Source organism: Wyeomyia smithii, chromosome 3, assembly GCF_029784165.1.
Source record: "Wyeomyia smithii strain HCP4-BCI-WySm-NY-G18 chromosome 3, ASM2978416v1, whole genome shotgun sequence".
Classification (NCBI taxonomy): domain Eukaryota; kingdom Metazoa; phylum Arthropoda; class Insecta; order Diptera; family Culicidae; genus Wyeomyia; species Wyeomyia smithii.
This window is the reverse complement of record NC_073696.1, coordinates 119692229-119707989: the sequence shown is the minus strand read 5'-3', so window position 1 is coordinate 119707989 and position 15761 is coordinate 119692229. Positions and strand designations below refer to the sequence as shown.

The following is a 15761-nucleotide window of genomic DNA, read 5'->3' as shown; positions in this document are numbered from 1 at the left end:
TACCTTATTAGTTACCATTATTTCCCAGAAACTCAGTGGCACCCGGGGCTAAAGGTTCGCCCGCACCACCCCCAACAATGCTAAATCTTGTCGAATAGCAGCACCCAACGAATATCTAGCGGCAGAAGCAACTCCTGGGGTAGGGTAGGTGAGGTCTCCTTCTTTTGGGTCTCCTCCAGTAACCAGCCGCACTGACTTGTGCTCACCCTTATAATATCGATAATTATCGCTAACGTCAAAAAATTAACGATAATATCGATGACCATCATTTATCGATATTATCGATAAGTATCGATAAGTTTCCCATCACTACACTACGAATTGAGCGAGACGCCTGTACTGTACATACATGATACAGCTCGTGCGCCAGAGCTCGTGAGACTTTCTCGTGTACCAGGCTCAAAGTAATACTTATTTTGTGCGGTTCTGTTAGGGAAAGTCAATTTTATTCGATTTAAATGGAACTTTGCACTCGTGTTTGACTTGGCAAACTATGTATATTTTTAAACTTTTTGGGCCAGAGAGAATTGTTAATGAAAACTTGATCTTGGTTAGCAAAAAATAAAGTAAAATAGTAAATTTTTTTCAAAGCAACCCACAGTGGTCTAAACTCAAAAAACCGTGATCGTTTTAGATACGACTGTGAAATATTGATTGTATGTACCCAGTGTCTTCAGCAAGTTTATTCCATATAACAAGGCCTTTCTTTTGGCATTTTCGGTTTTTTTATCAATCCTCCTAGTAGTTAGATATAAAAACTATTTTTTCCAATTTTCAAAATACCAGATTACTTTCTTCAGCAAAGTTGTAGGAAAATATATAAGAAAAAGAATTGCTGAACACTGTAATCTTCTAACTGTACGTCTGATATGACGAAGCAGAGTTTTACGAGGAACACTCCTTAAAATTAATTTTTCGGCCATAACTTTTTCTGTAATCGTCGAAGCAATTCAAAATGTTCTAAGATTTGGTTCATTCTGCTAAACCTTGCATTTTTGTAGAATATATTGGTTTGCTATTTTTATTTGTTGTAAAGATATTTCTAGTTTTTTTGCTGAAAATAACCATATTCTGAGTCCATATTTCTGCGAAGGTTGCAGATAGTAGCAAACCAGACTGTATGCATTTGAAAGTTTGTCAAAAGAAATGTATTACTCATAAGAGTTCAACTGTTTCTAGTTGTATCCAACCGAGTACTGAATGAAAGGAAAACACCCCTCAAAATTAGTTTTTTGTCCATAACTTTTTCTGTAATGTTTCGACGATTCTAAGATGTTCTAAGATTTTGTTCATTCTTCTAAACTGCTCATAAATGCATAACAGTCCCATGTGAGTTTTCATCACTTTTGAGATAAACCTTAGAAACTTCTTTCCATTACGTGTGCTCTCGAAAATTTACAACAAAAGTTAGGTTTGTTGCTAAAATAATGAAAAAAATATTGATTCTGGTCAGGTCCACGTTACGAATAAACGCATAACCGGCTCAGAGCTAAAACCAATTAGCAGAAAATCATGGTAACTTTCATTAAAAGACTAAATAAAGTGTACTGATCGGAACAACAATGACCTTATTGCATATAAAAAAATTCTGCACAAATATATTTACCTCGGATGAATGCTTATTTTAAATTTTTGTTTCTTTGATTGAATCCATAGGAAGGAAAAATGCTATGGTTTACCTGCGTCTACTGCGTTTTACGTTTTTGGCAGTGTGACTCTTATGTGTTTATGGGCAGTAAACCTTATAAACAAATGCTTTGACAACAAAAGCTAGTCGAATCATAGATGAAGAAAAAAAAAAAGCTAGTAGAACTTTTTGATTGAAAATGTTTACTAAAACCTCTTAAAATCATAAACTTTATTTTTTTCTTGGAAAATTACATCAGGTTTTCTTCCGCTTTTAAATCATTTTTAATAAATACTTCAAATAGTTAAATATTAGGGATAATATTTTGAGTCATGAATAAAAAAGTCCCTGCTGTGCTTAAAGATGCTCTGAAGCACCATTTCAAATTTAACTTTTTCTTCAAAATGCAATATTTTACACTCACTTTAATTGGTCTACAAAGTATTTTGCTTAAATTAACCCGAAAGTATTTTTAAATCATGTGAACGGGAAAGGGTTACAAAATCGGATTTCTCAGTTCTTTTTTTCTCAAAATAAGTTATTTAGATAGACATTTTAGTCCAAAAAGTGCGATGCCCGCCTCCACCCAAAATCATGAGAGCATGAATGTTTTGCAAAATGTTTAATTTGATTTTTTTTTCATAAAAGTTTACCTTCAATAAAAATATTTACATTTCATTCCACCATCCTGAAATTTAAACCAGAAATTTTGTTATAACTTCGGATTTCTTCGAAAAGAAAATGAGAAAAAAAAACTCTTAATTTTTGTTTGTCAATTAAGATAAGGTGTTTGTTTATAATTTATTTTGACCAAAAAAGGTTTTATTGGGGTGTATTTTTTTATAAGCATTATTAGTTCCCTGAAATTCATTCTCAGACTGTTTATTTTGTACAACTGAAGGATTCTGAGCTACAATGCTTTGAATCAAACATATACCAAAATACTTATGTTCTTTTAAAAAAAATTTCGTGAGTCTGAAAAAATTGCCCGCCCGCGAAAAATATTCAGTTTGTTAAGTCAGGTACGTGTGCTGAGATTCAGCCAAATCAAAAATGGTAGATATTCGATGATGATAGGACATTTGGCATGATAACACTCAGGACTCAAATTGACGCAGACTATCTTTCTAGGATTAACACTCCGCATTTGACGAGTCGAACGTTAAAATGGTTGAAATTCATTCATAAATTCCATGTTGCACATTATAAAACATATATTTACTAGATAATATAACACCGTAGCACAGACTAACAGACGTAACACTGGAACCTAGCTCCATCGCCACAAAAAACGTTCATTTCAAATTTTCAATCGAATAACAGTCAACGCGCGAGAACGTCGTCTGGGGCGCTGTCATGCAATCTCATACATATTTTGTAGTTCCCCATTTGACACATGCAGTAACGCTGGCGCTGATGTCGAAATACATGACGCAGCGCGAACAAGACAGCAGATGGTGCTAGTGTTATTAAAGTAAAGTGCTGGAATCATCCAAACGATGATTTTATTGAAAATTTGTTCGACGTGTTATGTCTGTTAGTCTGTGACCGTAGCATTGAATTGCATTTTCGTCTCCGGTATCGAAAGCATCATGTATCAGCGACATGATTCGAGCAACGCGTCTCCCAGAGTTACTCAAAGATTTGTGTCTTCGAAACAGTATGAGCCCTCAGACCCTTCTGGAGGTGCATTAGTTGGAAAATTTCATAAAACAATATTACTAAGATTATTACAAAAGTTCACATCGTTGCACCCTAACAGCAAAAAAAGATCAGATTACTATAAATACGAGTATATATAGTCGCACTAGAGTTAATGTCGCTCTAGAATCATATATCTGATTTGCAATATCTATACCTTATTTGAAAATTCTATCCAACACCTTTATCTCCAACATGTATTGAAAAATATAAAATTGATTATATTGGTTTAGTGGTTCTGTTATTTTTAACTCCCGAAAGGCTTGTATTCGAATTAAAAATCACATCTAATCTTATAAGTACAAAACTGAATATGATTTTCTTTGGAATGGTTTCTATTATATAATAGTCAATGACATCTTAAACGACGACAGAAACTCACAGCATCTCCACGTTAACCAACATAACACTCTGCATCTAACATATTTGTTTCAGTTAAAAATATCATGCATTTTTATACCGTTCGCAAAGAAAATAATAATATATAAATATGGTAACAAAACGTTCTTCATTATTGTTAACAAAAGTCGGTTTAATCAACATATGATTTGATAAACAAATGAATTAGTTTACACCCAATGAGTATAAAAGAGAGGTGAGGAGAAAACCTACTAACACTTGCACGCGCCCCTCTGCTTGCCCCCTTCTGCCCTGAGATGATGCCAAATAGTGACGTAGCTATTTGAGTTTACCATTGAGTTCGTCTAGTTGTTTACATTTGAAGCATTTACTAATACTAGGAAAATGCACTCTCCTCCTCACCTCTCTTTTATGCTCATTGGTTTACACCAGGGGGGATTTACCGCTGTCAAATTTCATATATGTGTGCGTTATCGCAGATCAACTCTGGTCCATGAAGTTTGTTGGTCCATGACGTTTGATAAATTACCAATGTGGCGATAAAACATCACCAATTTTCGTTGAAAAATTGTTGCTGTCCCAAAATTTCACTACGGAACGCATTATTAATAAAAGTTTTCAGCGATTTCTCGAGTTTTGTTAAATGAGAACGTTCCATTTTACTTCGATCAAAACGACAAAATTCAAAACATACAAACGCCTTGTTGCCAAATGTGTTGATCACGGTTTCACGATATTTGACAGATAGATTCCCCCTGGTTTACACACCATTCATTATTCAAACAGTGCTCTGACACAAGCTCCTATAACACCGTAAATAATAAATAACATAAAATCTCCTGTCTTCATCCCTCTGGGCAAAATCAATTTCTTCCTTGCGCCATCAGCTCAAAGCAATATGTGAAGCTAGCTCGCGAGACGAGCTCACGAGAATTTGCGCGCAAGCTGTCTCGTGTGCGCAACGCCCGTGCACCGCGCTCGTTACTTTGAGAGACGAGATATCTTAGTGTACGTCGCAAAAGAAATTCCATGCGACGAGACATGGCTCGTACGTATTGCAAGTTCTCTCGCTCGCATGTGGCGCACAGCACAAAACGACTGAATGAGAAACGAGACTTGTAGCTCAAAGCGCATTGTCTCTTTTTTGTACGAGCGAGATTTCAGGAAGTCTGACTATGCCCCTCCCCAGTGCAAAAGTTATTTTGGCGAGCAGTAAATACACCAAGGAAAATTTTTCTGCTATATTTTATGAAGCGATATTTTTTTTCAATATCCGCATGGTATGATGCGGATGCGGATATGTGATTACGGATGCAGATGTTGATGCGGATGTCAATTTCCATGCGTATGCGGATGCGGATATCCGTTACATCCCTATTCAAAATACACCACTCACTTATTTATATAAAGTATTTCTCGGACGATACAGCTTTGCAACTTTGATTCATTAGGCATGAGTAGATACCTAAAAAATGCAGCACACGTAAACTGTTTCAAATTGGGTCCAAAAGTTTTACACGGTTTCTGACTTTTATATATCAGATGACTTATAAAATTGTCACTATGAGCAAAACCGATTTACCGTGCATAGTCCGTCATCGATGGTTGAGCTGTTCCAGATTGTATTTGAAAAAAGGTGTAGCAGTTTGGTCAGCTCAACGCTTAATGAGATTAATGATAATGATATTAAACCGTATGAATAAAACCGAGCATTTACTCCGCTTTGCTAAATTCGAGTAGTCAATAAATGATAAAAGTTTTTGCTCTGACAGATGTTTTCTCCAAATGAGAGTTTACTCTTCGAAAACCAGATTCTGTATGAATAAAGTAACAAAGTAGGAGTGAATGCTCAGTAAATTCTTAGCAAAGCTGATAAAGTCGCGAGTATGCTCGGTAGCATGCTTAAGAGACGAAAATGGTTTCGTTCGTAGGCTAATTTTGAAGTTTTTGAAGCAATTATTTGCTTATTTGGTTAATCTATTTACAATCTTAACTACAATCTCATCTTATTTGTGTATTTTGTAAATCAATTTACCATCAATATTGATTATATGCAAATTACATTTATTTTTTCTCGTCAAATTGTTTTATTAATACCATATTTTTCTCCAATACGAAACGAAGAAATTAGAAAAATAATGTAACAATAAATTAAAATTTGTAATAAAAGTTCTTTTATCAGAAGCTGTTCAATGGGAGGGAATATTAAACTCTCGGCGCAACGAACATAGTTACAGGAAATAGTTTATACTGTCGTCACGTCACCTACAGAATATTAAATGATATGCAAAATGAGGGATTCTTTAAAATTATTTGTAATGTCATCAATAAGTACAGTTAGCATTTGATTGTTATGCCCAAATTACATAGGATAAAGGTGAAATGATCATTTTTCAGGCAGGATATAGTTACTAGTGCCACTGACCAGAGTTGATAAACGGCTGAGCAGTGCGAACAAGTAGTACAACCGTACTAATTGGCATAAAATAGACCCCAAAGTGGTCCAAAGCATAATGCCCAGCAATTCCTCTCTCTACCTTCACATGGTCGCGATTGGGGTACGAGCAACCAAGAGAAGATCGGTGAACCGGTGGGAACTTGGTCATACGCTGACAGGAAACGTCTGTTCTCCATGTTAGGGGCGGCTCAAACAACGTCTAACCTGGAGCAGACAGCTGAATCAAAAAATACGGTGTCAGCTACACCCAGAACATCAGCCCCGTCACAAGACAAGGCATCCGCAGCCCTAGTGAGGCAGCGTGCCGGCAGCGTGCAAAATACTACGAACAATCGAGAATTGAATGCAAACCGGAACAATTGGAAGCTCGGTACATGGATCTGTATATCGTTGAACGCCCCGGATGGCGACCGGGATCTGCTTGATCAGCTAGAACCCCGCCATTTCGACATCGTTGAGCTCCATGAGCTTCGCCGGGAAGGAGAGAAAATACGGAGGATTTGTGGCCGCAGGGCACAGTACTAACAGAGCGGTGGCATAACCAATGAGCTGGGTACCGGCTTTATAGTGCTAGGCAGGATGCAGAGTCGTGTGATCAAGTTGCACGCGATCAGCGACAGGCTTTGTTTGTTGAGACTGACAGGCCGGTTCTACAGCTACACTATTCTCAATGTGCACTGCCCTCACGAAGAAAGACCCGATGTAGAGAAAAAAAAGTGTCCTAAGCACAGCTGGAGAAAGTCTACGATACCTGCTCGCGTAGAGACATCAAGATCGTCATCGGGAACATAAGCGCTCAGATCGGTAGGGAAGATATTTATAAGCCCGCGATCGGCCCGCACGGCCTGCACACTGTGACGAACGTCAACGGCCAGCGATGCGTCAACGGCCAGCGATGCGTCAACTTCGCAGCTTCCCGAGGACTGGCAGTCCGAAGTAGCTTCTTTTCCTGAAAGACATACGCAAAACACCCTGGAGATCACCTGACCAACGTACAGCAAACCAAATTTGCCATGTTCTCGTCATCGCTTCTCGAGGACGACTGGTGCAGCATTCGCACAGCTATCGAGAGACAGCAACGGCGGTACTAGGAGTGGAAGCACCGAGTGGCAGAAATGACTAGTATAACGGAAAGTGCGGGGCAGTGGTGAATGAGAAGAACCGGACCTGGGCGATATACCTGGACAGGTCAAGGAAAAGGAACAAGGCCAATTACAAACGGGCACGGAACGACATGACCACGACTCTCAGACATAAGAAGCGCCAGCAAGAGGATCGTAAACATGAGGAACTGGATCAGCTGTACTGTGCCATTGATACGCGGAAGTTCTATGAGAAGGACCTTGAGGGTGTAATCCGGAGGGCGGGCATCGACACGGGGGGCACGATTTTCACAAGGTCTGTTTAGCTTCTGGGCTTCGCGGATGACTTTGATATCATAACACGTAATTTTGCGACGGCGTAGGAAACATACGCCCGACTCAAAGCCGAAGTCGAACGAATCTGACTGCGAATAAATGCGTCGAAAACCGAAATATATGCGAGCAAGAGGCTCTAAGAAGAACAACATCTGCCTCCCAACTCAAGTCTCTGTAGACGGCGATGAGCTTGAGGTGGTCAACGAGCTCGTGTATTTGGGGTCACTGGTGACCACCGAAAATAACGCCAGCAAAGAGATCCAGAGACGCATTCAGGCTGGAAATCGTTCACTTCGGAAGGTACTTTGAACGAGTTGATTGTGACGACGTACGCGGTTGACGCTGTACAAAACTCTGATAAAACCGGTAGTCCAAAACAAAAGTCTTCTAACATCCTACATACGAAAGAACGGGTCATAATTGAACGGGTCTTTGGTCAGGTCAAACAAAGGTTTCCAATACTTCAATCGAAGGTTCGGATTGCGACAGAGAGAGTCCCAACGTTAATCATAGCTTGCTTCACATTGCATAACGTAGCAAAATTTCTAAACGATGATGATTTCGATATTAATGAGATATCCAACGAGCTTTTCGATTTTGTTTCCGTTCCAGAAGCTACTGAAGCCGCCAGCACGACGCTTCATCTTGGAAAACGTCGACGAGATGCAATTGCTTCATTTATAAACGAGTGGGTGCAATGTTAAAAATTCGGATGATTCGTTCAGTTTGAACAATACGCTTTTTTGTCCGTGTCACTTATATTTTTGACGTTGGACTAACGTCTATATCAAAGTTAGGCACCTGAATTTGAAAATCTAGTAATTCAACCGGGGAAAACCAGGGAAAAGTGGTCAGGTTTTGAGCGCTTATACATCAGTCATTTCTTTTCAGAATTTCGAGGTTTTGGCATCAACCGATCAGAAATTCTTTTACGGTTGAATTTATGTAACAAAAATAACCTATTTCTCGAGATACACTATTGAAAAATTGATAAATCACATCGATTGTCTAAATCATACCGAGCAACCAATCACCACCTCTCTTCACAAGCACAGTCGACACTAACGGATACAACCGATCTGACTTTGTAAACAGTCTCACAGCTTTCAACCAATAACGAGCTCGCTTTCGGTAGCTGCAACAGGTGTTTCAACACCGTTTTAAAATGCTTCTTTTATCATTACCACTGAACAGATTCTAAACACCAATGGCTTGATTGATAGGGGAAATATTGCGCAAGATTGTCATATAATAATTTAAATATGTTTTCGATACTAAACTAGTTAAAAGTTGTGTTAAAAGTCGTGCACATTCAACCAATCACAAGCTCGCTTCTTGTTTGCTCGCGGATGGATTTTTGCTTTGGGCTATATAATAGCCTGTGTCGTCTCATAGCAGTCATCAGTTAACATGTGAAAGGCCACCAGGCCGGTCTTGTATAATCAGCAGCGGTGGCTGATTCCAGCGGCCAAACTGAGCTGCAGCAGAACCAGAGCGGTGGTATTAGGCAGCAGCGGCGGAGGTAGTGGGAAGCTGCATTTCTTCATTCAGTTCGGTGCTCCTTCGATCTGAGTTGGACCCCACCAGCGGTAATCCAATTCAGATATCGTTGGGTGAAAACGTTGGGTGTGTGTGCAGTGTGCACATATAGCGTATGTGCATCTGTATTGCTATGACATTTGCGATGATAGGGATGGCGCTGTTGCGTGTGTATGGCTAGCTATAGCGTGTGTAAGACACTAGCATGTGTAGCATATTATGGCTATTGCGTGTATATCTTCAGCGTGTGTACGGATAGTTATAGCTTGTGTGTGGATAGCTGCTGCGTGTGTAATGATTAGTTATAGCGTATGTATGGATAGTAATAGCACATGGTTGGATAGCTTATGCGTGTGTATAGATAGTTGTATCGGATGTATGGAAAGGAATAGCGTGTGTATGGATAGCTATAGCTACAGCGTGTGTATGAATAGTTTTAACGCGTGTTTAGATAGTTATAGCATGTGTGTGAATAACTATAGCGGGTGTTTATCGAAGATTATTATTGTCATTGAAAATATTAAAACGTCTTAACGAACACAGTTGTGAATTTGATTTTACAGCAGCGATTTTAACTTCTTCAGCCAGTCTTTATTCATCGAGGAAAAATTACTACCTATGAATGATCAACACTTATTTACTAGAAATTTAATTTAGATCAAAACGGGTTCTTTTGAGTATCATAAGTTATTGGTAAAAAGAGTTGCAAGTTTTCTCAATGAGCATTCATTAAATTTTCGTTTTTGTTTCTCGGTGCGCGGTTTTGGTTTTGTTTCTCGCACACAGAGAAAGAAACAAACTTGTCGCTATCGTGAAAAATAACAAAACAATTAGAAATGCTCTAAATCACAACTGAAGAAGTTAATATATTTTCCTGTCACTCGCCCAAACCTTGATAACAACTACCGAAAAACGTGTGATTGAGCTCTTGCTATATTGAGTTATTGAACCAAACGTTTTTTTTTTTTCAAATACATGAAGTTATATGCTGGGCTGGAACTAACCTAGCATGAGTTTTATCGATTAAATGTCAAACAATTTTCAAATTTAAAATTTTCGGTTGAATCGTTCTGGGCTCCAATTTCAGATAGTTTCGTAAAGTTTGCTTTTTGCTTAGATAGGAAAATTTTACCAATTCGCTCAATTAAATGATTGTCTTGATAGTGCAGCAAACAAAGGGTTGATTCGAATATGTATGAAATGACAGCGATTAAATAAAAGATATCCATTCTTTTAGTATATATTATTATTTATAACGTTTTAACGTCTCAGCATCCAGAAATGCACTGTTAGATAAAATTGCAGCAAATACTAGAGTTGCAATTCTCTCTATTATTTGTTTTAATGGAATATAAGAATACCGTAGTCCAACGTCATGCGGTCGTGTCTTGAATACCACCCTCCTACTTTTTGTTAATTTGCTCATGAAAATATTATCGTTTAATATAAAAAATCATTACATTACATCCTAGTCGTTATCTATTTTAAGAATTTTTAACTTTAACATTGCAATCTCTTGTTTCAATTTCATTAACTTCATTTCTTCCGTGTGCTTTTCATTTCGCTGCTCAATGCTTAGCTCTTGCTGTTGCTTTAATAGTTGGTCCTGTGCGTGAATGAGATTCAGTTGCTCTTGAAGAACCGTTCTTTGCAGCTCTTTTAATTCGTTGGTTTTTTTCTGCAAATTAAACTGAAATTATACTATTTTACAGTTGGGCGTTATAAGCATGATCAACTCTTCAATAAAGGGGGAGGGATCGTTGGAATGCGTGGGGGTTTCTATTTGGACTTTAGAGAGGCATTAGCCTCTATAGACCACACAATCTCGAATGTGCAGTAACTATCACCACATACGTACCTTTGCAGACGGTTTAGTGCGTGTATGACTCGGACCAGCAATGCAATCTTCCATGGGTTCATGTGAATATAATTCAGCGACAGATAGTTCTGGCTCGCCAACAGAAATACCAACTAGAAAGATTATAAAATATTTTTATTATTTATAACTCGTAACCTTTTAATAACCAACACGTTCTTTCCGTAATTGATGGATTTTCTCTCCCACCCATCACTTCAAAGAATTTTTTTTCTGTTTTACTGAGTATTATTTGTCGATTTCCTGTCTGCTTCATATCTGTTTCAGACTTGACGCGGTTCTTCAAATTGTGTATTTTTTTTTGTAATCTGCTTTTCCGTATAATCAATACCATATTCAATAAGAAGTTTGTTTGCAAATTTTTTGATAGCGGCGGACTTTTTAGCCTTCATCATAGGAATTTGTGATTTTCTAAAATAACTGGAAACTCTTCAAGCACGTTAATAAATGCAGTATCATGTTCAACCACCTTTTCCAAATGTTTAGCCCTTTTAACGTAGGGCTGGTGTTGTCTAATGTCACATTCGTCAGAGCCTCGAAAAGAAAACGGAACGAATAGATCCAAAATAGTATAACAATAAACAATACATTCAAAAACTCCGCAATAACTAAGCAGTTTGCCACTACAAATAACATATAGAATAATCTGTGGAATTTCTACAATATGTTATAGTGCTTGGCTGCTGATTACTGAGTCATATACAAAAGAAAAATTACCTGATGATTCAAGGTATTCCTCTTCTGTGAACATATCAATAACAGGAATGTCCATTTTTTTTTAAATTACTGGGTTTATTTCCCGAAAAGATTCACTTCTCACGGTGCGATCCGGCTCGGATGGTATGATGATTGCCGATTGTATGTCAAAAAACGGGAATAGCAACAATACAAACATCAACATTGACGGAGCAAAATCTACACGCTCGTAAGTAATAACTCTAAAATGAGTAACATTTGACGCATTTTCGTAAAAAGTGGAACAACTCTTAAATTGAGTAACTCCACAAATACTCAAAACTGAGTAACACTAGGCGTCTTTAAAAATGAGTCATTATTACTCAAAATTTGAGTACGACATTACTCATTTTTTGGGTACAGTTCAGTTTCATTACTGGCTAGAAATCCGTCACGACCAATAAACGACACCACAAATTCATCAATAATTTTACCTTGTAATAAAAGTAAACAGTTATGATGCCCTCTGAGGCACACACAATTAAAAAACATATGTTACAAACTGAAGCACATCATAATCACCTTCCAAAATGGACGTCGTTATATGCGACGTTACTCAGAAAGAAGTTATATAAAGGGAACCCAAAAAGTGAGTCAAAGTTACTCAAAATCAAAAAGGACTTCTACTCATTTTTTGACGTCTACGAACATCGTTCTACACTGAGTCAGAGTTGCTCAGTTTATGAGTTATTATTTACGAGCGTGTATGTTCGAATTCGAACTTACTCCAGTTCGCACTGAGTAAAGTAAACTCTTATTCATACGAATTTGAGTAAATGCTCTGAGACTTTACTTTCTCACAAATCGAGCTGAGTAGAAGTAAGCTGAGCAATTACTTATTTTTATTCATACGGCCTATTGTCATTTTTTGCACTTAATGGTATTGCCATATATTTTGCACTTTAAAGTACGAAAAAAAAAATTATTAAATTGACTGTCAGAGTGGGTGTTTATATTGAAGGGGTTATATTTATTTTCATGTCATATGCTACTAAAACTTACAGTTTGATATGTCACATAAACTATGTACAATTCTCGAGTGTCTTCATATATCACAGAAAATGTCCCCTGAAAAATTGTAATTTAAATAGTGTAGGTGATACTTCCGAAAGTAGCGAGGACATAAATTATGTACAGCACTCTCATCAACGCTATCATTCTCTCACATTTTCGGTTGTTGTAAAAAAGAACAGAATATACAAACCCGGTACATATTCATATAAATATGAAACAAATGTTATGATTTGTGTAAAGTAGCAAAGTTGGTGTCAAGCAATGATAAGTTAAATTGAACTTATTGTTACTAGTAGCAGAGCGCAATGACTTGATGCCGCTCTTAAAGAGGTAATGCCATCTGCCAATAGAATATGAGACGATTTCCAAGTGCTTCAAGAGCGGTTTTATTGTTATTATTATGATTGCCTTATCAATCTAGAAATTTCGCGTTTGGTTTTTGGTGGAAATATTTGTAGAAGATTTATCCTTAATTATTAACTTTATTAACCTCGGCAAGAGAGGAAAACTTGGCTGTAGAGTGGGCTCATAGCAGTTATCAGGAAGCTCTGATGGTACGCTTAATTTTAAATGATGCGCCTATAATAAACTAAACATTCGTACACATATTTATCATTCTTAAGATGGCAGCAACGTACAGTCGTCCACATGGATACTAAAAAAATTGTTTCACCTTTCAGCAGTCATGTCTTGGCCTTGTCGTCAGTTGATTTTGATGTCAAGTATACATCGAATTAATAGTGTATAAATTAGTTCGACTTTCGCTCACGCGCAGCGACAATCATGTTCGATGAATTCCGCAAGAGTCAGGTATCTTGTTCTAGTCTAGTCATCTTTGAGATAAGCAAATATCCTTCCAATCGCCCAATACGACGCAGTCTTTTCGTGGTGTAGCCATTTTGAATAACAATCTGGATTATTCGATACCAACTCCAAACGTCAGAACAAAACTTCACTAGTATACTGACAAGAAGTCCAAAGTCACGGCGACGTGTGTTTTTCATTGGATTTATCAATAAGATTTATGTGTTGATTTGGAAACATGGCAGTTTTATATATCTACTTGATGAAATGTATTCCGCAATATTGCCGGTAAATTTAAATTTTTGCGTCACATGTTAGTCGTAAATGAATATCAAATAAAATGAATATGAAAATCCGATAATAATTATTTCATTGTGCGATTCGTAAAAATTATTGTATCACATTTAATTTACAAATGGATTTCTAATGAAATCATATAAAATTGAGAGATCTTTTGGTACGTTAAATTCATTGGACAAATTTAATAGAGAATATATGTCGACTTGTTTCAGTGACTAATGACAATAAATTTTTTTTCGCTTACCATTTTTATACTTGATAAATATTGCGAGTAATGCATATCAGACGCACTATACACAGTACTGCTTGCGACATTAGGTACAATGTAAAAAAAACGATTGTCGTTAGTCAAGATATTCGGTTTTCAATTCGGTTTTGTATGAGGGCAAGAGAGACCGAAATAATTCTTCACCATGAGCAGGAATGAATGGTATGAGTGTAATAAAATTTTGAGTGTGGAATGCGTACTCTCCAACGCTAGATGTCGATACTTAAAGTGAAGAGATTATGTCTCGTTTTTGGTTCTTCAGTTGAACTGTTGTGCTGCTATCCCATACAATCGAGCTGTCATCGGATATCACCTCAGTTACATACTATCGCGGATATCATGTTCGAAAACCTATAAAAACCAGATTTGAAGCAGTTCGCAACACGGCCCTAAGACATTTGACGCAACCCTACAAATTTCGAAATTCGCGTGGCATGCGAAAAACAAGGAAGGAAATATTTTTGCAATTTTCATCCCGCATATTTTGACAATTGCATATGAGAGTTCGCGTTGGTGCGAGCCAACTAGCTGACATCTCTACTCTAATTGCATTGCTCTTGTTGTCTTGTTTTTGCTTGAACCTGTTCTTGTTTTCTTCTCTTTTCAATTGCCGAAGCAAAAGTCAAATCATATCAGCTTGCCACTGTGTGAACACCCGAGGTGTTATCCGATATCATCTGGCGATATCAGGTGATATGCCGCGTAGTCTGAACAAGGCATTAGATCACGCTACGCCATTGCTTGAAAGTTGATTTATTTCTAAGCGGATTGTGTGATTTATTTACGGATAGTAGGGGAGAGGGGGGCAGTTTCGGACACTTTTTCTACCATGATTTTTAATATTTTTTTATCTTTTAAAAAAATCTGAACTCCCTTTTATTTCAAATTTATTTCATTGAATAAAAATCGAGCCAACTGGCTATAAGGGAGGAAGGTTACAAGAACTATGTAATTTTCACGGCAATATTTGATTGGTTCAAAGTACAATGGCATTCGTGATTGTCAAGCAACAGCAAAATTGGTTTACTTACGCTGCTTTCTGGAACCTCATTCAAGTGTTCCAGAATATTGCGAAACAATTTCCCAATCGCCTTGGCCTGATACGTCAATCCGTAATTCATATGGGAGCTTTCGATCAAATATTTCTCCAGAAACGTTTCTTCCACGTTCGTGAAAACTTGTTGATCTGAGTTTTTGGACGAGAAGCTTTCTGATTTTTCCGTTTTTTCGTTTCTTTGATTTTTCAGACGACAGACCAAGGTACTTCTTTCAATTCCGCAGGTATCAGAAGCGTGTTTCGAAGACATTGTTTCGTTAGAAACTCTTCCTAGCTCATCTTCATTGATGCTTGCTCTATCGGTTTTCTTTTTGTAGTTCCGAACTATTCTTAGGACTGAGAATCAGTCCAAATCGATGTTTGTTAATAAACAACAAACAAACACAAATTTGGTAAGTGTCCGAGTGTGCCCCACCACCATCCGAAGTCAAATCTTAATATTATCTTATAAATAAGATCCTTGTTTCCCCGATGTTATAACGTTTTATCATTGCATATTAGTTACGAACTAAGGTGGTGTACTTAAATTTTCAAATCGTTCACAAAGAAGTTAGGAAATACTTACAACTTTAAGCTTAAACGGTTGAAAACATGAATGAAAAAT

The 15761-nt window shown here is 37.4% G+C and overlaps 1 protein-coding gene across 13 annotated transcripts; it reads right to left on the bottom strand.

Annotated features, from left to right (window-relative positions):
• Nucleotides 1-10329: 10329 nt before the first annotated feature.
• LOC129730274 (uncharacterized) lies at nucleotides 10330-12255 on the bottom strand. Of its 13 annotated transcripts, none has more exons than XR_008728829.1 (5): nucleotides 12237-12255; nucleotides 12149-12180; nucleotides 11133-11513; nucleotides 10962-11074; nucleotides 10330-10781 (listed from the first exon to the last, which is right to left on the bottom strand). XR_008728829.1 is itself a non-coding variant. In XM_055689472.1 (3 exons), exons 1-3 carry the CDS (start codon nucleotides 12204-12206, stop codon nucleotides 10572-10574), a joined length of 393 nt encoding a protein of 130 aa, XP_055545447.1. In that variant the 5' UTR covers nucleotides 12207-12234; the 3' UTR covers nucleotides 10330-10571. The 13 variants fall into 13 exon arrangements, 3 of the variants coding, with proteins under 3 accessions (XP_055545447.1, XP_055545449.1, XP_055545450.1); XR_008728828.1 differs by lacking the exon at nucleotides 12237-12255 and having other exon boundaries at nucleotides 11133-11390; nucleotides 11449-11513; nucleotides 12149-12225; XR_008728830.1 differs by lacking the exons at nucleotides 12149-12180; nucleotides 12237-12255 and adding an exon at nucleotides 11697-11829 and having other exon boundaries at nucleotides 11133-11399; nucleotides 11449-11625.
• Between the last annotated feature and the right edge of the window lie 3506 nt (nucleotides 12256-15761).